This window comes from Cryptomeria japonica, chromosome 3, assembly GCF_030272615.1.
Source record: "Cryptomeria japonica chromosome 3, Sugi_1.0, whole genome shotgun sequence".
Taxonomy (NCBI): domain Eukaryota; kingdom Viridiplantae; phylum Streptophyta; class Pinopsida; order Cupressales; family Cupressaceae; genus Cryptomeria; species Cryptomeria japonica.
The window spans coordinates 728,405,821-728,431,189 of NC_081407.1; the positions used below are offsets into that span (position 1 = coordinate 728,405,821).

The 25,369-nt window shown below is 38.0% G+C and overlaps 1 protein-coding gene across 1 annotated transcript in view; it reads left to right on the forward strand.

Annotated features, from left to right (window-relative positions):
- The window catches only part of LOC131032463 (polygalacturonase At1g48100-like), a 44,846-nt gene that overhangs the window by 11,547 nt on the left and 7,930 nt on the right, over nt 1-25,369 (forward strand). The window contains exon 3 of the mRNA XM_057963439.2: nt 15,986-16,020. Coding sequence (XP_057819422.2) covers nt 15,986-16,020 — 35 coding nt within the window. The remainder of the gene's footprint in view (nt 1-15,985; nt 16,021-25,369) is intronic.

Below are 25,369 nucleotides of genomic sequence, written 5' to 3' on the forward strand. Positions count from 1 at the left end.
CTACATCATCTACCGGTATGGTGTACCCATGTCCATCGTCACAGATAATGGTCTTCCTTTCAAAAACCAGGATGTCCGTGAACTTTGTGAGAAATTTCATATCCAACACCGCTTTTCCACTCCCTACTACCCACAAGGCAATGGTCAGGCTGAAGCATCCAATAAAAATATATTGAGGATCCTAAAGAAGATAGTCAATGATGCCGGCCGTGATTGGCATGTTCAAATAAATCCAACGCTATGGGCATATCGAACTAGCATTCGAACCCCTACAGGGGCAACTCCTTATTCTTTGGTCTATGGTGCAGAAGCTATCTTGCCTATTGAGGTCGAGATACCATCATTACGGGTTTCCTTGCATAATCTGATAGATGATGAAGCATACAGAGTATCCCGTCTTCAAGACTTAGAGTTACTAGATGAGAAGCGACAAGCTACATACAACCATCTCAAAGCCTATCAGCAGCGCATGAGCAGAAGCTACAATCATCGAGTTAGACCTCGTACATTTGAGGTAGGTGATCTTGTTCTATGAGAGAATCCTCGCAATCAACCAAACAGAGAACATCAGGGCAAGTTTGAAACTGGCTGGGCCCATATGTTGTCACTACTGTCTTCGGGTCCGGGGCATATCAGTTGGCTACATCAGAAGGAGAACCGCTTGCAGATCCAATCAACAACATGCATCTAAAATGGTTTTATACCTAAGCTGTACAGAGCATCAGGCTCCCTTGCATACCAGAAAATACCAAAAACATTCAGAAAAATGTCCTGAAGAAAATACAAAAACATTCAAAAAAGCAAAGAAAAATCATGCATCCAAACGGTGAACAACCACTCCGGTGGCACCTTGGGTAAGAACGATGGTGAAAACCTGGCAAACAGGCACCACTCGTAAAGGCTATGGCTCCATTGTCTTTCAGACTTGTGGCGATCACATCTACTTCATACATACATCCATCCGTCCAAAACCATGGCTTGTTATTTCTCTGCAAATATGATAAATACTTCATGCGTCTATGCATCCCGCTTTTTTCATAGTCATGTCTAAAACTGGGGGCAATGCCCTTAACCTATTGATGGAAGTGGATTCTACATTGTCTTATGATTCATTAAGTTCTTCATTCAAGCAATCATCAACATACCAAAAACATTCAAAAAACAATTCAAAATCCAAAAACATTCAAAAAACAATTCAAAATCCAAAAACATCAAAAAACATCGAAAATCACACAAAAACATGGCAACACCTTGTACATACTCATCCATGCAGATACCAAGACGAGCATTGACAAAATACTCACACGATGACCATTTATCAATCGACCACACAAATCAACATCAACACTCAAAACTGTCTTCAACAAGGATGCATCCTTCCTTACCAAAACAAAGACAAAAGTGACGTTTTCTTTGACAAGAAAATTAGGTTAAGCTATCAAATACTTGGTTGATTTGTGAGTATAATCATTCGTTTATCTGTATCAGGATCTTTCAGCATTGTTTGGTATCGTTTGCGCGTTATTTCCGATGAAGTTCTGGGGCATGTACTAATGGTGTCTACGTGGGAAGTTCACTAAGCTACGTGATCATAGGCAAAAATGCAGTCATAGATCACTACGGCTTGCTGACTACAGCATATACCTCGACCATATGAGAATGAACCATTACCAAGGATCCTTATTCTTTATTCTTTATGTATATACTGTTTGTTTGCAGGTACAATGCTCTTCCTTTGGTTCCTCCTACCTCATCCAAACTAGATAAAGGTTTTTATCTCTTATTACGGTATGCACTTGTCTCAGGATATGATCAGCCTAAGATCAAGGAGGACGATCCAAGTCATGCATGAACGGCAATAATCCTTGTCTGTTCCGCAAACAATACTCTGGTCGACTTGACCCTTGTATCAAGTCATTTGTATTAACTTGCTATATAAAATCCATGAAAGGAATACTCAGGTCATCTTGAATCATTATGTCAAGATGCTTGTATTCTCTTCCAACATTTTAAAGCTCAATGATGAAAATAGAGCACTATGGATCGTCATTTCATCTCATCTATTTTTATATTGCATTCCGTTTCATATCACCCATCCGTTCGCTCATTCATATATAGGCTTTATATGCAAAATGGGAAAATTAAGCTGGTCTTGGATACAATCACGATCGAGTACTCTGATACATCATCAATACATCATGCAAAGTCTTACAAAACCTTGCATTCCTCATGCTCATATCATCCTCACATTTAGTTGCATCTTGCATTAAACATTCATGTCATTTTTAACTTTGCATATAGTTTTCATTAATCATTTGCATCATTGCATCAATCATAAATAAGTAGATTTATTCGTGGGATTAAATTGTCTTTGATTATATTAAGTCCTTTACTAAGCATTCCTATAGTGTCGATTATCCATCATCATTTTGTTATCCTTTATCATTTATTATGGTATACATTCATTTATCCATTTAGTGAAAAAGTGCATTCGTTCATCCATTCCCTAAGTATCTTATTATGCTCATTTTAGGATTCATTCGCATTGCATTCACTATATTCTTTTTAAATTGCATTAAGGTGCAGTTATTAAAACATTAGTTATAGTATCATCACATTATCATTTTTACTTAAAACATATTTAAGTATTTAGAATCATAAATCCATTTGTTTCAAAACATTGGTTCATAACATTTTATATCCATTACACATATGCATTCATTTAACACATTATCATATAAACATTTGTACTTTACATTCTGTTTATCCATATTGCATTCATTTGACAAACATCTAGATGCATATTCACCCATAACATCATTCATTCGACCATTGCATTAACATCATCACATAAATCATCTCATCATTATATCAACATAGGAAACACCAAAATCCTGTTCATAAATCATCATAAGCATACATCATCATCATGACATTACATACATAAAAGCATTGCATCCAAAATCAAACAAATCATACATATATAAACCTGCATTCATATGTCAGTATCACCATCAAAACATGCATATAAGGAACATCTCATCAATGCATACATATACACATATCCATCTAAGCAATAAACTCATCATCCTGCATAAGCATCCATACATAATCAAATGCATATCATCAAAATATGGGATCTCCTCATATATATCATCTCATATATCATAGTACAATGAAGTCTACAAAATCGGCTACCAAGAGCCATCCAAGATATAGTCCAAATAAACAAATGATACAATACATATATGCATGCAAAAATGCTCTCTCAAATGCCACTCTAGCCAGATGCTGTCCCAACACCTCCCCCTGCTCCACCACTGGTGCCTACACCACCTGATCCATCTCTCCATGGAGGCCTCATCGAACCACCACTCCCTCCTGCATCCCCTGATCTCTCCCTCCTCAAAGGACCCATCACACCCCCACTGCTCTGCATCCTCTATGATCACTCTGATCTCGCCTGCCGCATCTACGAATAACTGAGAGCTTGCTGACTCACTGGCACCACCTGCTCATATAACCCCCGCCAGTACTCTATCTCCACCTGAGCTCACCGCATCTCCCTCATCACCTCCCCTGTAGGCCCCTGTGCTCCTACTCCAATCCGCACTCTCTTCTGCAGCTCCGCCAATCTCTCCACTGCAGTATCTCTCTCCCGCAGCACCACCGTCAGCTCTGACTCTCGTGCAAATAGCTGCACATCCCTAGCTGCCACCTCTGCCTCCAAATCCTCTATCCGCGTCTACAAGCGCACTATAATGTGATCCCGCAGATCTCCAGTGGCTCCCTCCCCGGTGTCCATAGCTGCCTCCCCTACACCTCCCTCTCCAGTAGTCCCCTCCCCTCTGTCCATCGGGATCTCCCTCTCCATCCCCCTCCCACTCAGCTGAACTCCTCTCGGTATCAGTGATCCCTGTGAGATCTGTAGAGGCAGTCCACCTCTCCCTCTTTGCTGGCTCTGCATCCCCAGCCTCCTCCACCTCCTCCATCTCCTCCACCACCTCCACCACCTCCTCCATCTCCTCCACCTCCACCTCCACCTACTCCTCCTCAATCTCCTCGACCTCCTGCCCTCCTCCATCTCCGTCCCCTCTCATCCTCAAACGCTGGGATCGGCTCTGCTGGATCCGATATCCGTGGGATCGGGTGTGTCGCTCGGTACTGCGTGTACTTATCTGTCACCCCTGCATCAACGACCCTCGGTCGTAGGTCCCATGGCCTCGCCTGCAGTGTCCGAAACTCTGCCAGTGCCTGATCATAAGGTAGCACTAGACCCCATGCATACCTCTCTCGAATAACTCGAGCATACTCTCCAGATCCACTAGGCAGTCCCTACTGCCGTCCGAACTATCTCATCACTTGCCCAGGCACCTGTCTCTCCACATGGTAGGAGGTCCTCCCAATGAGGAATCGGGTCATGACAACATAAGGCAGTGCCTCTGCATCATCATCCCATGACTCACACTCCAAGTATGGCCGCCATATCACTGCATCCAGGTCATCTAATGCCCGTCGCCACCACTCTAACTTCCCCAAGTGGGGCTGGCTCATCATGCCGCTGTACATAAACATGTACGACTGGTCCACTACCCGGAATCTAAGACTCACTGGTCGAGTCACTGGTAGGTGCTCCCACGCCCAAATATGTAGCAGCGTCATGCCCACTGCTAAGGAACCCCTCCCCCGGTATACTACCTCATGAAGCTCCTGATACATGTGTGCCGACACGCATGGCCCCCATGCAAATCGGGTCCCCTCGGTCATCATCATCTCGATAACCTATCCCCATCCCACCGCCAACCCATGTGACTGCCTGTCTGGACACAACAGTCCTCCCACGATCCCTGACAAAACTGCTGGAAGTGGCTCATACAGTGCCGCTATATCCTCCCACGCAATCGAGCCATCATCAATGAACACATCCTCATCAAAAATCCTCTGCACTGCCACAATCCCCTAGGATCTATCGTATGTGACCAGCTCTCCTCGAATCAGAATCCGTAGGATGCGCCACACATCTTCTAAGGTCACGGTCATCTCCCCCTGTGCCAAATGGAAGGTGCACGTCTCACTGTGCCACCGCTCTGCTAATGCTGTAATCAATCCGTGATTCATACGAATCACAAGCATTTGCATCACCTCGTATAACCCAGTCGCGACAATGCAGTCTATCTCCGCCTGAGTCAATTGGTCCCGCAACCCCTGTGTCGCAGGATGGCGCTCGCGTAACTGCAACACGCGCAGATCCTCCTGCACATAGACATTCATCAATCACTATCAGTTGTTTTGTTTTCAAACTTTTTTAAGTTTAAACCTAGACTATCAACAGATACTTTGATCAAGTATCTTCGGGTCTCAACAGGTAAACAATCATGGCCACCTAGACTTCAACGAGCATTTATCCTAACAAATGACCTAAGTCTCATCAGGCTGCTATGGTTCAAAACAACTCCCACTTCACATTGCCAACCATCTATCATTAGGCATCGGGAGATTTTCTTCATCCAAACTGGGGCATCTTTTTATCTTCAAGCAAAAGTGCTATTTAACCAACAAAAGTGCTAGTTTTCAACAATAGCGCTACAACCCTAACAACAGCGCTCAATCAGCTATCCAAAAGCGCTCAAACTGCAAAAGTGCTAAAACAACTACCCAGTAGTGCTACTTAAAAACAATAGCGCTCAATTAACCCAACAATAGCGCCACTTAATCAATAGCGCTAAAACTTGCATACAATAGTGCTAATGCAGAGCAAAAGCGCTCAAACAAGGGGACAATAGCGCCATTGCGACACAATAGCGCTAATTCATGGAGCAAAAGTGCCAAAACCAAAGTTCCAGCGCTCTTGCTCCGACTTGACTTGGACTTAGCTAAAAACCTATCAAAAATGCACAAAAATTAAGTTTTTGAATTTGCGTACCGCTTGTCCGTAGTCATCTGGGCGCTGGAACCGTCGGACTCGCTCGAATCTGTGCTCGGTGATCGGAATCGGCATCATAGCTGCTGCTCGCTCCTCCAAACGTCACTATCAGAGCTCTCGTTTTCAAATGGTCGCGATCACAAATGATCCTGTTTTCACTCCTTTCACCCCATTTATACCCTTCGTGGTCACCGTAACTTCTCCACGCTCACCGCCGTGTTCCCCGTGAACTTCCCGAGCCCCCCATTTCTCCATGTTTCCCCCGTTTTTTTCTATTTTTCACCTGTATGGCTAACTTCTTCTCTTCTACCACCCTGCCAATTTTCGTTCTTTTTCGAGAGATTGCTCGATTTTTCAAAATTTTTCGGCCCATCTCTCGAGGGGGCACGCCATCCATTAAAATTACATTTTATGGGGCATTTTTTTCACACCAATTTTTCTTTCTTTGAAACGACGTGATAAACCGCACCGTCTCAAAGAGGGGCAAATGTAGTCACACAAATCTGTCCAGCTTAATTAAATAAATATTCGCTATTTATTTGATTAAAAAAATCCACTAGCCATCAGTTAATTAAATTAATATTTAATTAATTCATCTCCAAACATTCTTCTATTAATTAAATAAATTATTCAATTTATTTTAATTAATTCATTAAATCAAATTCAAATCAATTAAATAAATAAAATCTATTTATTTAATTAAAATCCCCCTATTCCTCTTTTAAATAAATTAAATAAAACATTTATTTAAATCATTATCCCCACCCCACTTGCATTTTCCTACAAATGCAACTTGCACATATTTATTGAAATAAATAAATTTTTATTTTAATAAAATCCTATTTTTTCTCACCCACAAATCCACTTGCAAAATCTAATCCCCTTCTAGATTCTTCTAACTCCTTCCTAATTAGCCTAATCCATCCCCTAATTATTGTCACATTCCTAAGCAAAATGGAGCACTTCTCAAAGACTTCAAAAGTATTTGAAAAATATTTAATGCTTTGTGTGTTCAACAAATTAACCCCCAAAGTCTTCCAAGACCACTAATGGCTCTTACATGACCATTTATGGCTCTTACATAACCATTTATGGTTATTTCAAACTTGTCCCCCCAAAACATTTATTGTTTTGACCATGTTCATCCATTTCACATTTGCACAAGAGTTTATCCATTGGATAAAAGCTTTATTCTTTGAATAAAGATTTTATTCATTCAACCAACCTTGACTCTAAAATCCCAAGGTCATATCAGGCATTTAATGCTTATTCCCTCTCCTCTCAACCTATCTCACATTGACACTTGTCATCTTGGGATTGGGTTGAAAGCCCTCACATGGATTTGAAATCATTCAATCCTGACCCTTGTTGAGATTGCCCAATCTCAACCATCCATTGCTCCATTTTTCTTATAAATAGAGCCCATTTCTTCATAATCCAGATCCTGAAAACTTGCATGCATTTAAGCTATAGGCATTTTTAGAGAGCATTTTAGCATAATCAACTAATATCTTATCATTTTGGTTAAAATCAATCATTTTAGTATCAATAGCATAGTATTAGCTTTTCATTTCACATTTAGAGCTATACGACAATCTCAATCCTCCATAAGCATCTATAGTGCAAAAAGCTGCTGAGAGCTACACTATTTTGGAACTTGGAGAGGAGAGGAACAAGGGAGAAAGAAACTAAGAGCATGTTAGGAGGTATTTGGAGATGCCTCATCATGTTTGCTTTGATAGTTAAATATGCTTGCATGTTTTTAGTGTCTCTCTTGGTATGCCTTTTTAGATTAGTTTTTGATTGACTAACACTAACGGTTTTGTGTCTTTTGTGTTATTTATCATTTGCTAACCTTGTGCCATTTAGGAGGGCATCAGGAAGTGTTGTGACTAAATGACTGTAAGGTGTTGATAAACATAGAGGAGACCAACAAGCATAGATTGACAAAAGGAGAGAATAGAGAGTGGTGCGTTGTGGTTGTAGGGTGAAAATGCAGAGAGTAGAATAGAGAGAAAATGCATAGAGAATAATAGTGAGAAGAGATTAATAAAAGAAGAGACAAAGGAAGGCAGAGAATAGAGAGTTGTTTGCAAACACATGAAGAAAGAAGAGCTCAGAGAGCAGTAGAACCAAAGACCAGAGCGTGGAGAGCAGAGACAGATAACAAAGTGGGTTACATACATTGTGAGAGGCAGAGAGGGAGAAGTGAGCTGAGCAAAAGACAAAGAGCAAAGTGTAGAGAACAAGAGAAGAGACAAACATAGAGCAGAGAGCATAGATTGAAGCCTAAGATCAGAGAGAAGAAATGAGTCAGTTCAATCTCAAGAGAAGAATACTTGTGAGTTGGAAAACCTCATTTGTAACATATAACTTGTATTTGCAATATATGCTCATTGTAATCTCTGAGTGGGTGCGTAGAGCTAGGGGTTGGTGCTCCTTTGGGTTGGTGCTCCTTGGGTTGGTGCCCTAAACATTGTAATTAGTTTTACCTATGAGGCTGGATTGGAGTAGTAGACTCCAACAACATTTCTCATCGCTCTTTTTCCCCACTGTTGATTTTCCTTTTATATTCTTGTGTTATGGGTTGCCTCTTATGTGTGTGTGCTCATGTGTTTGATTATTTCAATGTCTTTGCTCATAGTCTTGTGATTAAAGTTAGTAATGCTTAGATCTTTCAGAAGGTAAAAGTTTTTTATTGATTACCACTAATTCACCCCCCTCTCAGTGGTCCATTGTGTTCCTTCATATTGCTGGTTGTAGAAGGTGCTTACATGGATCACTTAGAAACAAAAATCAAAAGATATAAGGGCAACAAAAAGAAAGATAACCACACAAGCTTCTTGAACCAGAGAAAATGAATTCCAACAATCAGATATTATCAATAACAATTTGAATAGCATCACATGGAAATTTTGTATACATATGAGGTCTACGATCTCATGTGCACGCAGAGCTAGTTATTTAATCTTAGGTACAAAGCGATGAAATTCATAATATTTAGAACATTCATGCCATCCAAATTGAGAGAAGATATCATAATAGAATAAATACTAACTCAATTCAACATTGCTCATGGAACATGCGATCTAAAATAGCAGCTTGTATTGATTACTTATGAAAGATTAAGCGTAACAACGAGCACTGGTACTCAAGAAGTTCAACAAAGTCTGAAAGTAAATGTTGGAAATAAAAAGAAATCCTAAACTAGGGCCTCAAATCTTCAATTTCCGGACCCTTGAAATTGCTTGATTCATTACATTTATAGTGTCTTACCTCCTATACTCTAGGAATAAATTATGCCTACAACCCAGTTACAAAATGTTGGGAGTCGCAACCGACATGCAAGTCGCTGCCTTTTGAACTCCACTTAACTACTACTACAACTTTAGGAATAAATTATGCCTACAACTCAGTTACAAAATGGTGGGAATCGTAGTCAATATGCAAGTCGCTGCCTTTTGAACTCCACTTAACTAGTACTACATAGGCGTCAACAATCAGTCAACTTTCGAGTGTTGTTGCTTCGTAACCTCCATGTGTGCAATATCCCTTAATGGCGGTTCTGGTGCATGATAGGTGTAATAGAAATACTGCTGGTAAACTGCAATGATCCCCCAAGGTGACAGCTTCTTGTATGTACATTTGTATGTTAACTACCTGTTTGTTTCTTATTGTTCCTACAACTGCGGTAGTTATAGATGTAATAGTCTACTGAAGTGGGTGATGGGATTCTTCTTGAGCTTGATCTTGTTGCTAGATTTCTTCCTTAGGGTGGTTGATGTTTCCATAAGAATTCTTCAATATGCACAAAGGAACATGCATAATCAATACCTTAGGAGATTCACTTAAAAAATAATGGACTCAATAATCTCGGAGTTCCGAGGTCAAAAGAAACCCTTGTACATAATTTTGGGATCCTGGAGTTTCAGGGTCCCAAAGCTTGAAACTCAATAGAGGAACTCACGTCGAAGTCCCAGAGTTCCAAAAATCTGGGGTGAGTTTGGTAAGAAACCCAGTGCTTCGAGATCCCAAGATCCTGAAGCAACCAAAGAGACTCATTGGATGACTTTGGAATCCTGGGGTTCTGGGGTTCTGAAGTCTTGGAATAGATAGATTGCAAAAAACTTCGGGATCCCGGAATCCTAGGATTTTGAAGTTGGGAAAAGACATTTAGGGACCAACTTCAAGACATCAGGAACCTGGAGTTCTGAAGTTGGGCAGTCTTGGGATGATGTCTCCTTTGGAATCTCGGGGTTACAGGGTTCTGGAGTGAGGGAAAAGCCAAGGGTCCAAGATCTCAGAGACACATGATCTTGGAATGTAGGAAGATTGGAAAACCCTAAATGTTGAAGAAAATTCAACTTATTGAAGCCAAAACCCTAAGCTAATAAACACGAAAACATGTGAAACAAAAAGACAACAAAGAAAAGAAACACAAACACAATCTTAGAAAGAGGAGAACTCACCCGAAAAAATAATGGACACAAAGCACACCGTAGAGAAACTAACTAACGTGGAAACCCAAACACACAAATAACTTCAAGGTTCTAGGATTGCAAGGTTTCAGAGATCAAAAGAGAACACCCACGGAACTTCGGAGTTCCTGAACTCCGAAGAAGGGATAAACAAAACAAAGAGAGAACCTAGGATTTTGGAAATTTGAGATCCCAAGGCTCCAAGGAGAAAACACAGGACTTTGAGACTTCGAGGTTTCAAAGTTCTGAAATCAAAGATAAACCAACGAAGGGACATTTTGGGATTTCAGGATTCTGGAGTTCTGAAGTGTCAAAGCAGAAAGGAAAGAAGACTTCGGGGTTTTAGAATTTCAAAAATTCAAAGTCAAACAAATCAGAAGAAATAGAAGGAACAAGATGCAGTTCGGGATCCCAATAATCCGAGGTTCCGAAGTGCAAACAAAAGGAAAAGAAGACGAAAACAAAGTGAAGCAAAAGGGAGGCCCCTAGCTTGAGAAGAAAAAAGTTTGGGTGGATTATGTAGGGCATAACAATCTCAAGGTAGTGTGACTGAATGCATGTGCATTCCCCATTGTAATACTTCTAATAGAGTATACCTATTTTTTGGGGTTCATCCCCATTGTGGTTTTTCCCTTGACTGGGTTTTCCATGTCAAAAATCTTGGTGTTATGTGTGTTCATGTTGTGTTGTTTATTTGTGCTTTCATTGTTAATTATTAGATCTAAGATTAATGTAAGTTTCTGTAAATTTTGGTGACAACGGATTCACCCCTCCTCTCAGTTGTCTGCCCCATTTTCATAAAAAACTAGGGTTTTCTTGAACACCCAATAGGACTAAGAGGGGGGCGAATCAGTTAGGAAATTCAAAATAGATTATTAATAAAAAACACTAACTTACTTAGCAATAACACATTAATCACCAACACATAAGCATCAACCATTAACACATGAACAACAAATTTATGTGGAAAACCCAAACAGGGAAAAACCATGGTGAGAATATAACTCATAATATGAATAAAAATGTTTACAACATTCTAGGCTTACTGCCAAGGAGAATTGACACCTAAAGAACTTGTAGAACTAAGGCAAACAACCTTAAGAAAGATACAAAGAGGACTTGCACAATTGAAGATCACTTATTCATGAGAAGATACAAACTGTCACTGAAGGATTCACCATCAATCAACAACAAATGAAATAGCTGAATTTGAAATTGAGAAGGGATCTCTTGAACATGAAATTATCCTTGAACAATTGGATCAATCTATCATCATCATGGCAAACATATCTGACAATCTTTACCGTCACAATACATTATATTGCATAATATATCACCTTTAAAGCTCTTGTCAAACTAACTTCCACACACCCACAAACTCAAATCTGCTTGCACAAATAATTCACATACACTTCTCACATAATCCAGTTTTGATCACATCATAATTCATCCATACACACACCTTAAGTATGAGATACAATTCATTGAAAACCTAATTAAGGGTCAACCAGAATAGAATAAGCAATATTACACGAAATAAGCCACCCAGACCTAAAATACTCAAATCGGTCCACTCTAAGAGAAAGAGGGAACCAAAATATATTGCAATACATCCTTCTAGGATCGATACAATAGTTTGCACATGCTAACACAGTCTCCAAAGTTATTACCAAATGTAATGTGTCGAAATAACCAGTCGACGACATAATGCCTTCCGATGTAAAATACTCTATGCAAATCTCCCCACGAGGTTGGATTGTTGGGAGATTGTTGGATTTGGTTTATCATTGTTGCTGCTAGGATATGTTGTTGTCATTGATATCAATATAATCCTATGATCTATTTCGGTGAGTTAGGGAAGATTTTATGATCCAGTTTGCAGTTCTTTGTTTTATTGGCTTCTTTCGGTATTTCCCCCGGTATATTCCGGTGTGATCAGATCTTGTGTTGAGACTTTGAGATATTATCTTGGATGGTCTTGTGAATCTTTATTTCAAATGGTTCATGATTTGGTGCTCCACAAGTTATCTTTCTTTGTGATACTTGTTGATTGGTTGTGTTCTTGAGCTTCTAGATGTTGATTGATGAAGATTTGAAAAGTGGAGTTCATGCAATTGTTCTGGATGATTCTAACATGCTTGCTGGTGTTACCTAGGTGTGTCCTATTTATTTTGGTGATCCACATTGATCTTTGTTCAAGTTTTGGTGATTTCTATGAACCGGTAATGATTTTTCATGTTATGCGGTATTTTTGGTGGTGTAACATGTTGTGGTTGGTCTTGGCATGATTTCCGATGGATGTGATCATTTGGAAATTTGTATTAGGTCCATGCTATGTAATCTAAATCATAATATTGTTATAGTGGTCAATCTTTGTATCGTGTAATGTAATTTTTGTAATTGTAAGTTGAGGGTTGAGAGTTTAGCCGACCTTGTTATCAAGGTGGATGATTTATATATATAGTTGAGATACTTATGTAATTTAGGTGTTGGTATTGTGTCTGCATTATCAGAGCGAGGTGAATGTGCGAAGAAGAGATTTATCATTCAGTGAAGTGTTGAGGTGAGATTGGTGTTACAGAGCAGACAATTGTGCTTAACCATAACTGTCATCAATTATTTGTAGATGCTATCATTGGGGTTCATTTCTTCCGGATTGTAGTGCGAATCATATTGTAAGTCAGTGAGACTTCCCTGAGGTTTGTAGCCTTCGAGGCAAATATTTTTTGAGCAGTGAGCTAGGTAGTGTTCCTGAATTCATGTGCATTCCCCATTGTAATGTTTTCATATACTACTGCAGAGTATCATCTTACTGTGGGTAGGTTCCCACCATGGTTTTTCCCTTAACCGGGTTTTCCATGTCAAAAATATTGGTGTTGTGTGTTGTGTTGTTATTTTTTTCATCTGTGTATTGATGTAGTTTATTAGTTCTTGTTTTGAAGTTTAATTTTTTGTATCATGTGAAGACTGATTCATTCCCCCCTTCCAGTCTTCCTTCTTGATTGCTGCTAGAAATTGGTATCAGAGTTAGATCCTTTGGTAGAAGATTAATCACTTGAGGAGATCTGAGATGGCAGCTCAAGGTATTCTTTTCAAGAAGGATAGTCCAAGTTTTGATGGAAGTAACTATACAGTATGGAAGATCTTGATGGAAGTGCACTTGAAATGTCTTGGAGAGGATTAATGGAAGATTACTAAGAATGTCTATGCTGTTCCTCAGAATGGACCATCTACTCTTGATGAGACTAAGGAAGTTGAATATAACTTCATAGTGAAAGAAGCATTGCTTAGTGCCTTGACTGATTATGATATGACTAATGTAATGGGACTTCAGACTGCACATGAGATCTAGGAGAAGCTTGAGATCCTGTATGAAGGTGATAGTTGAAAGGGAAAGTTGCTAAGTTGCAGAGTTTGAAAGGAAAGTATGAAACCTTGAAGATGGGAGATGATGAATGAACTAAGGTGGCTAAGGTGAATGAACTTGTCCTTGGTATCAGATGTGCTGGTGGAAAGATAGAGGAAGATGAGATTGTTGCTAAGGTGCTGAGACATTTGCCTCCTACTTATAAACTTAAGGTTGTCGCCATTGATGAGATCCAGAGCGTGGCCATAATAACAAGAGACATGTTGGTTGGGAAACTTGCTGCATTTGAGCTGAGCAAATTTGGAGAATCACATGGAAATGATGAAATAATATTTAGAGCATCAACATTTATGTCCGGTAAGTAGAAATATGATCTTGATGAGTGCAAGATATCTAGATATGAAATAGAAAGAAGAGAGATAGAAGAGCAAGAAAGAGAGATTGATGAGCTTGAAGCATTGATTGCCTGAAGATTACCTAAAGGTGCTGATAAGTATGATAGAAAGTTGCCTTTTAAATTTTTTTTCTTGTAATAAGATAGGACATTTTGCTTTGAGATGCACGGAGAGAATGGCTAAGTATGAAAGACATGATAAGTTTGATAAGTATGATATAAATGATAGATATGAGAAGTATGAAAAGTATGATAAGCCTTATAAGTCTAACCAGAGGTTTAGGAACCAAAAGAATTGCTATTATACTGCAGATGAAGGTGTTACAGATGATGAATCAGAAGGAGATGAAATTGTGTTTATTGCCATTAAAGAGGATAGACCTGTACTTAGTGATTCCACTAGCTGTTCTGTTGAGGAGAGAGCATTGGCTACTAAGGTAGAAGAGAAAGATGAATGGGTGATTGATAGTGGTTGTTCACATCATATGACCGACAATAAAAGAAAATTTGTAAGCTTGGAAAGATATGATGGTGGAATTGTTAGATTTGGAGATGACAAAGCCTATATAATCCGTGGGAGAGATTCTATTTCTTTTGATGGTAATCATAACACTGATGATGTCTTGTATTTTGAAGGTTTGAAGCATAATCTTTTGAGTGTTGGACAGATGGTTGATAAGGGTTATGATCTATAATTCATGAATGGTAAATGCAAGATCTTGAATGCCTTTGGTATATAGATTGCATTAGGGACTAAGATTGAAGGTAACATTTTTCATTTGAATGTTGGTGAGAAAAGTTGTTTGTTTTCTAAGATAGATGAAAGTTGGTTGTGGCATAGGAGAATGTGTCATGCAAACTTTGATTCATCGATCAAGATCAGTACTACACAAGCTGTTAGAGATCTACCTAAGATTGTTAAACCTGTTAATCTGGTATGTAAGGAATGTCAGTTGGGTAAGGAAACAAGGATTTATTTCAAGAGTAAATAGTATACATCTGATGGACTACTAGATCTTGTGCATACCGACCTGTGTGGACCTACAAATATTAAAAGTGTGCAAGGTGATAGATTCTTTATGCTGCTAATTGATGATTATTCCAGGATGATGTGGGTTGTCTTTTTGAAGAAGAAATCAGAAGCATTTGAGAAATTCAAGATATTCAAAGTTAAAGTTGAAATTGAGTCCGGATTGAAGTTGAAGTGTTTGAGCTTTGATAGAGGTGGAGAATTCTGTTCTGGTGAGTTTAATTCATTCTATGAGATGCATGGAATCAGAAGACAAGTATCTACTCCTAGGATCCCACAGTAGAATGGAGTTGTTGAAATGAAGAACCGTACTATTTTGGATTCTGCAAGAACCATGTTGATTGAAGGAAATTTTATGAAGATCTATTGGAGAGAAGCTATTAGCACTACAGTTTATACATTTAACAGAGTTCATATCAAAGGTGATACCAATAAGACCCCTTATGAGTTTTGGTTTGGTCATGTTCCTACTGATAAATATTTCAAAGTTTTTGGTAGCAAATGTTATATCAAGAGAGATGAGGATATTGGAAAGTTTCATGCTAGAAGTGATGAAGGTATCTTTTTGGGATATTTTACAAAGAGTAAAGCCTATCGGTGCTATAATAAGAGACTGAGAAAGATAGTTGAAAGTGCAAATGTGAGAGTGGATGAGAACCTTGGGAAGGAGATAAGAGCTTATGATGATGCTCAACATGTTGTCCTAGCTCTTATTCAACGTGAAGAGCCTAAGCAGAATGATCCGGTAGAGACTGTTAATCTGGATGTTGCTATTGCTAGTGATGATGTGCAGGAACCTGAAGATCTGAACATTCAGAAGACTCCAAGGTATGTAAGATTGAATCATTTTGAGAATCAGATTATTGGTGATAAGAATAAAGGTGTGATGACTAGAAGAAGGTTATCTGCAAAAGAAATATGTGTTGGCAGTGGGCCAGTATCCTTCGTGGGGATTCGTGACATGGTTTAACAACCTCTTGTGGATTCTATAAGTCTAGTAGTTGTATCAGACATTGACAGGTTGATCTTTTGGTGCGATGACAACCCTAGCTTGTAACAATTGGTATCAGAGCTTGGTCACAGATTCGAATCTTGCAGACCGCGACAAGTGATGCTAGGAGGGGATTGTTGGCACTGGGCTAGTGTCCCTCGCTGGGATTTGTGACATGGTTTAATAGATTCCTGTGGATTATATAATTCTAGTGGTTGTATCAGGCATTGACAGGTCAATCTTTTGCTGCTATGACAACCCTAGCTTGTAACAGTATGTTTGATTTCTAAAGTTGAACCTAAAGATGTTGTTGAAGCTTGTAAAGATGAAAATTGGATGAGAGCTATGGAAGAAGAGTTAGATCAGATTGAAAAAAACAACACTTGGGAACTTGTGCCTAGACCTAAGGATAAAAATGTCATTGGTACTAAATGGATATTCAAAAAAAAAATGAATGAAGTCGGTGAAGTAGTAAGAAATAAAGATAGAATGGTCTGCAAAGGATATTCACAGCAAGCAAGGATTGATTATGAGGAAACTTTTTCTCTGGTTGCTAGAATTGAAGCTGTTATATTGTTTCTTGCTTATGATGCTTATAAAGATTTTAAGGTATATCAAATGGATGTCAAATCTGCATTTTTGAATGGTGATCTAGAGGAAGAGGTTTATATTGAATATCCCGATCGATTTTCACTATCGGATGATGGAGACATGGTATGCAAGTTGAAAAAAGCACTTTATGGATTGAAACAAGCTCCTAGAGCCTGGTATGCTAGATTAGACAAATATTTGTTGAAATTGGGATTTTCTAAAGGTGTTGCTGATAGTAATCTATATTTTAAAACTGAGAATGACAATATTCTGATTGTTGAAGTCTTTATTGATGACATTATTTTTGGTGGTGATGATGATATGAGTATGAAGTTTGCCAGTGATATGCAAATTTTTTTTGAGATGTCTATGATTGGTGAGATGAAATTTTTCTTTGTTTTGTAGATTACAAAGACAGAAAAAGGTATGTTCATATCTCAAACTAAGTATGTGAAGGAATTACTGAAGAAGTCTGGATTAGATGATATTAAACTGGTTGGAACTCCTATGGTGACTGGTCGTAAATTATCTAAAAATGATGAATCTCCTAAAGCTAATCAGAGCTTGTATAGATCTATGGTTGGTGGACTGTTATATCTTACTCAGACTAGGCCTGACATTATGCATGCTGTATGTATGGCTGCTAGATATCAAGTTGATCCGAAGGAAATTCATGTCACTATTGTTAAGAGGATATTCAGATATCTTAAGGGAACTAAGGATTATGGCCTATGGTATCCAAAGAATGATGATTTCATGTTGTGTGCCTACACTGATGCAGATTGGGCTAGTGATGTAAATGGCCAGAAAAGTACTACCAGTGGAGCATTCTTTTTTAGGTAAGAAGTTGGTCTCATGGGCTAGCAAGAAACAAGATTTAGTGTCTCTATCTAGTGCTGAAGCTGAGTACATTGCTGCTACTAGTAATTGCACTCAAATAGTTTGGATGAAGTAAATGTTGAAAGATATCAAAGTTATTCATGATGAACCTACTGTCATTTATTGTGATAATTCCAGTGCTATAAACATGTCAAAGAATCTGGTACAACATTCAAAGAATAAGCATATATCAATCAAATATAATTACTTGAGAGAGCAAGTCAGTGAACAGAAGGTGAAGCTGGAATATGTATCTACAAAGGAACAAATTGCTGATATTTTTACTAAGCCTTTGCCCGTAGATATCTTTGTCTATTTGAGAGACAAGTTAGGGGTATCCACCCCTCCTGATGAAAACTAGATGCATTAAGTTGCATCGATCTGGTGGATTTCAGAGTCTTATCCTTTTATCCGGATTGATGAGTTGGTGCTGCTACTTTCTTGGAGAAGTCTATTGATTTGGTTGTGTATCCAAGGGGGAGAGAGATTCATGACTTTCTATTTTGAAGATATTTGGCATTGGTATCAAAGGGGGAGAGAGATTATGTGAAAAAATGCTTTATCTATATTGATCTTAGGGGGAGTTTGCTGATGATATCTTCTTTCTTTGCATTGACTGTTTTTCACATCCATATGTTGCCATCAATGCCAAAGGGGGAGATTGTTGGATTTGGTTGATTATTTCTACTACTAGGATATGTTGTTGTCATTGATGTCAACATATTCCTGCTATCTTTTCTGATGAGTTAGGGAAGGTTTTTTGATTCGGTTTGTAGTTCTTTGTTTTATCGGACTCTATCGGTATTTCCTTTGGTATATTCCAGTGTGATCAGATCTTGTGTTGAGACTTTGGGATATTATCTTGGATGGTCTTGTGAATTTTCCTTTCAGAAGGTTTGTGATTTGGTTCTCTGCAAGTGATCTTTCGTCGTGATAGTTGCTGATTGGTTGTGTTCTTGAGCTTCCAAATGTTGATCGATGAAGATTTGAAAAGTGGAGTTGGTGCAACTGTTCTAGATGATTCTAACATGCTTGCTGGTGTTTCCTAGTCATGTCCTATTTGTTTTGGCAATCCGCATTGATCATTGTGCGAGTTGTGGCGATTTCTATGAACCAGTGATGATTTTCATGTTATACAATATTTCTAGTGGTGTAGCGTGTTGCAGTTGGTCTTGGCATGATTTTTGGTGTATGTGATCATTTGGAAACTTGAATACATTGCTACTTTTTGTTATCAATACTAAAGAAGGAATACTGAGAGGGGGGTGAATTAGTCTTCACCGGATCTACAAACTTAATCACAAAAATATATCTGATAAACTGCAACAATAATAAAGATAAGCAAATTAATGGCACAACACACAACACCAAGATTTTGAAATGGAAAAAATGGTTAAGGGAAAAACCACGGTGGGAACTTACCCATAGTGAGATGATACTCTGCAGTAGTATGTGAAAATATTATAATGGGGAATGTACATGCATTCAGGCACACTGCCTAGAGCTCATTGCTGAAATATAATGACCTAGAAGGCTACAACCCTCAGGGAAGTCTCACTGACTTACAACAAGATTCAAACTACAATTCAGAAAAAATAAACTAAAAGAATAGCATCTCCAAATGCCTGATTATAGTTCCGGTTAAGCACAATTGTCTACTTAGCAACACCAATCTATCCTCAATCACAAACACCGAAAGATGAATCACTTGATCACACATACACCACTCTCTGATAATGCAGAAACAACAATGACACCTAAATTACATGACATTATCACCTATATATACGAATCATCAACCTTGATAACAAGGTCAGCTAAATCCTCAACTCACAATTACAAAATTACATCACACGATACAAAGACTGACCACCAGACCAATATAATAATTTACATGACATAACATGGCCCTAATTCAAATTCCCAACCACTTAACTCCACCATAAATAATGCCAAGATCAACCGCAACACGCTACACCACTATAAATACCGCATAACATGAAAAATCACAACCGGTCCATAGAAAACACTAAAAAATCACACAAAGATCAATGCGGATCACCGAAAAAAGAGGAAATGACTAGGAAACACCTACAATCACATTAGAAACAATAGCACCAATACCACTTATCAAATCTTCATCTGTCAACGTCTGAAACTCAAGAACACAACTAATAAGCAATTATCACGAAGAAAGATAACTTGCGGAGCACCAAATCACGATCCATCTGAAATGAAGATACACAAGATCTGATCACACTAGAATATACCGATCTTTGCAAAGCAAAATAAAACTGCAAAACCAGATCATAAGATCTTCCCAATCTGCAATCACTGGAGAAAATCACAGGAATATGTTGACATCAATGACAACAACATATCCTAGCTGTAGCAATGACCAACAATCTCCAACAATGTCCCCCTTTGGCATTGATGGAAACATATGAATGTGAAAAATAATCAATGATAAGAAAGAAGATATCTCCAACAAACTCCCCCTAAGATCAAGACATAAGTAGTTTTTCACATGATCTCTCTCCCCGAGACACACAACAAAGATAATAGACTACTCCACCAAAGGAGCAACACCAACTCATCAATCCAGATAAAGAGATAAGGCTCTGAAGTCCACCAGATTGATGCAACACAATGTATCTAGTTCTCATCAGGAGGGGTAGATACCCCTAACTTGTCTCTCAAATAGACAAATATATTTGCAAGCAAAGGCTTAGTAAAAATATCAGCGATTTGTTCCTTTGTAGATACATACTTCAGCTTCACCTTCTCTTCACTGACTTGCTCTCTCAAGTAATGATATTTGATTGAAACATGCTTAGTCTTTGAATGTTGCACCATATTCTTTGACATGTTTATAGCACTGGAATTATCACAGTATATGGCAGTAGGCTCATCATTAATAACTCTGATATCTTTTAACATTTGCTTCATCCAAACTATCTGAGTGTAGTTACTAGCAACATTGATGTACTCAGCTTCAATAATAGACAAGGACTGTTAATCTTGTTTCTTACTAGCCCATGAAACCAAATTCTTACCCAAAAATAATGCTCCACCAGTAGTGCTCTTTCGGTCATCAACATCACCAACCCAATCAGCACCAGCGTAAGCACATAGCATGAAATCATCATTCCTCAAATACCACAAACTATAATCCACAGTTCCCTTCAGGTATCTAAATATCCTCTTCACATCAATGACATGAATCTCTTTCAGATCAACTTGATATCTAGCAGCCATGCACATAGCATGGATAATGTCCGGTCTAGTTTGAGTAAGATATAGCCTGTCCACCAAACATAGATCTATACAAACTCTTATTAGCTTTCAAAGATTCATCATTTTTAGATAATTTACAGCTAGTCACCATAGGAGTTCCAACCGGTTTGGAGTCATCTAACCCAAACTTCTTCAATAATTCCTTTACATACTTAGTTTGAGATATAAATATAACTTTTCCAGTCTGTGAAATCTGCAAACCCAAAAAAAATTTCATCTCACCTATCATAGACATCTCAAATTCTTTCTGCATATCACCTGCAAACTTCATACTCAAGTCATCATCACCTCCAAAGATAATATTATCAACAAAGACTTCAACAGTCAGGATTTTATCATTCTCAATCGTAAAGTACAAAATACTGTCATTAATACCTTTATTAAATCCCAATTTTAATAAATACTTATCTAGTCTAGCATACCGGGCTCTAGGGGCTTTCTTTAATCCATAAAGAGCTTTCTTCAATTTACATACCATGTCTCCATCATTTGACAATGAAAATCCATCAGGTTTCTCAATGTAGACTTCTTCCTCAAGATCACCATTCAAAAAGGCAGATTTGACATCCATCTGATATACCTTGAAATATTTATAAGAAGCTTGTATGCAAGAAACAGTCTAACAACTTCAAGTTTAGCCACTAGAGAAAAAGTCTCCTCATAATCAATTCATTCTTTCTGAGAATATCCTTTGCAAATCAGTCTAGGTTTATTTTTGACAACTTCACCGGTTTCATTCAATTTGTTTCTGAATACCCATTTAATACCAGTAGCATTCTTATTCTTAGGTCTAGGCACAAGCTCCCATGTATTATTCTTTTCAATCTTATCTAATTCTTCTTCCATAGCTCTCATCCAATTTCCATCTTTACAAGCTTCAACAACATCTTTAAGTTCAATTTTATAAATCAAACATACTTCTTCAACAACTAAGCTTCTTGTAGTCATCTCACCTTTATTCTTATCACCAATAATATGATTTTCTAAATGATTCAATATTACATATGAGATTTCTGATTATTCTGATTTTTAGGTTCCTGCACCTCTTCACTGACAGCAACAAGATCCAGGTTGATTGTCTCTACTGGACCATTCTACTTAGGTTCTTTAGTCTGAACAAGGGCTAAAATAATATGTTGTCTATCATCATATCCACATCCTCTAATATCTTTCCCAAGGTTCTCATCTACCTTCATATTTGCACTTTCTACTATCTTTTCCAGTCTCTTAATGTAGCATAAGTAGGCTTTGCTCTTAGTAAAATATCCCAATAAAATTCCTTCTTCACTTCTAGCATCAAACTTTCCTATATCCTCATCTCTCTTGATATAACATTTTCTACCAAATACTCTGAAATATCTCACAGTAGGAACATGACCAAACCATAGCTAATAAGGAGTCTTATCGGTATCACCTTTAATATGAACTCTGTTGAAACAATAGTGCTAATAGCTTCTCTCCAGTAGATCTTTGGAACATTCCCTTCAATCAACATAGTCATTGCAACATCCAAGATAGTTCTGTTCTTCCTTTCAACAACTCCATTCTGTTGAGGGGTTCTAGGATCAGATAATTGTTTTCTAATTCCATTCTTATCATAGAATGAATTGAACTCACCGGAACAAAATTATCCACCTCTATCAGATCTCAGACACTTCACCTTCAGATTAGACTCAGTCTCCACCTTAGCTTTGAATATCTTGAACTTGTCCAATTCTTCTGATTTCTCCTTCAAAAAGACAACCCACATCATCCTGGAATAATCATCAATTAGCAACATAAAATATATATCACCCCGCATACTTCTAACATTTGTAGGTCCACACAAGTTAGTATGCACAAGATCTAGCAATCCATTAGATGTATACTATTTTCTCTTATAAGAAATTCTTATTTTCTTACCCAACTGACATTCCTTACATACCGAATTAGCAGGATTAACATTCTTAGGCAAATCTCTAAAAACTTGTGTAGAACAAATGTTAATCATTGAATCAAAATTTACATGACACATTCTCCTATGTCACAACCAACTCTCATCAATCTAAGCAATCAAACAATTTTTCTCACATACATTCAAATGAAAAATATTACCTTTAGTCTTAGTTCCAGATGCAATCTCTATACCAAAGGCATTTATGATCTTGCATTTTCCATTTTTGAATTGTAGATCATGTAACCTTTATCAACCATCTATCCAACACTCAAAATATTATGCTTCAAACCTTCAACATACAAGACATCATTAGTGCTATGCTTACCATCAAAAGAAATAGAACCTCTCCCATGGATCACACAGGCTTTGTCATCTCCAAATCTAACTATTCCACCATCATATCTTTCCATACTCACAAATTTGCTTTTATCACCAGTCATATGATTTCAACAACCACTATCAATCACCCATTCATTTTTTTCTTCAACTTTAGCAGCTAAATCTTTCTCCTCAACAATACAACTTGTGAAATCAATAGGTACAGGTCCATCTTCCTTAATGGAAAGGAATACAACTTTATCTCCTTTTGATTCTTCATCTGTAATACCTTCATCACTAGCATAATAACAATTCTTCTAATTCCTATACTTTCGGTTAGACTTGTAAGGCTTATCATACTTATCATGCTTCTCATATCTATCATTCCTATCATGCTTATCAAATTTATCATCCCTGTCATACTTAGCCATTCTCTCCGAGCATCTAGAAGCAAAATGTCCTATCTTATTGCAAGAGAAACATTTAAAAGGCAATTTTCCATCATACTTACCAGCTCCTTTAGGCAATCTCCAGGCAATCAATGCTTCAAGCTCATCCAACTCTTTTTCTTCCTCTTCCATCTCTCTTCTATCTCTTTCATATCTAGATATTCTGCACTCATCAGGATCATACTTATGCTTATTGGATACACATGTTGATTCTCTGAATGGTGTCTCAGACTTTCCATGCGATTCTCCAAATTTGCTTAGCTCAAATGTAGTAATATTTCCAACCAGCATATCTCTTGTCACTATAATCACATTCCAGAACTCATCAATATCAGTAACCATATGTTTGTAAGCAGGAGGCAAAGATCTCAACACCTTAGCAACAATTTCATCTTCTTCAAGGGTTCCACCGACACATCTGATACCAAGGACCAGATCATTCACCTTAGCCATGAAAGAGTGTATGTTCTCATCATCTCCCATCTTCAACATCTCGTACTTTCCTTTCAAACTCTGTAACTTAGCAACTTTCACTTTCTTATCACCTTCATATAGGATTAAAGGCTTCTCCCAAATCTCATGTGTGGTCTAAAGTCCCATTACATTTGTCATTTCAGAATCAGTCAGGACACTAAGCAATGCTTCCTTTTCTCTAATATTACGTTCAACTTCCTTGATTTCATCAGCAGTAACTAGTCCATTCAGAGTATTAGAATAGGAGTTCTTTATAATCTTCTAGTAATCTTGACCAAGACATTTCAAGTGCACTTCCATTCAGTTCTTCCATATATCATAGTTGCTTCCATCAAACATCAGACCGTCCTTAAAGATAACACCTTGAGCTACCATCCTGGATCTCCTCAAGCAGTTGACCTTCTTCTGGAGGATCTAGCTTTGATACCAATTGTTATCAGCAACAAAGAAGGAAGACTGAGAGGGGAGGAGTGAATTAGTCTTCACCGAGTCTACAAACTTAATCACAAAAACATATTTGATAAACTGTAGCAATAATAAAGATAAGCAAATTAATGACACAACACACAACACCAAGATTTTGACGTGGAAAACCCGGTTAAGGAAAAAACCACGGTGGGAACCTACCCACAGTAAGATGATACTCTGTAGTAGTATATGAAAATATTACAATGGGGAATGCACATGCATTCAAGCACATTTCCTAGAGCTCACTGCTTAGATACAATGACTTGGAAGGCTACAACCCTCAGGGAAGTCTCACTGACTTACAAAAAGATTTAGACTACAATCCAAAAGAAATGAACTGCAAGAATAGCATCTCCAAATGCCTGATTACAGTTCCAGTTAAGCATAGTTGTCTGCTTAGCAACACCAATCTCTTCTCAATCACAACACTGAAAGATGAATCACTTGATCACACATACACCACTCTTTGATAATGTAGACACAACCACGATACCTAAGTTACATGACAATATCACCTATATATACAAATCATCAACCTTGATAACAAGGTTAGCTAAACCCTCAACTCACAATTATAAAATTACATCACACGATATAAACTTTGACCATCAAACCAATGTAATGATTTACATGACATAACATGGCCCTAATTCAAATTCCCAAACACTTAACTCCATCGAAAATCATGCCAAGATCAATCGCAATACGCTACACCACCAGAAATATCGCATAACACAAAAAATCATCACCCGTTCATAGAAAGCACCACAAACT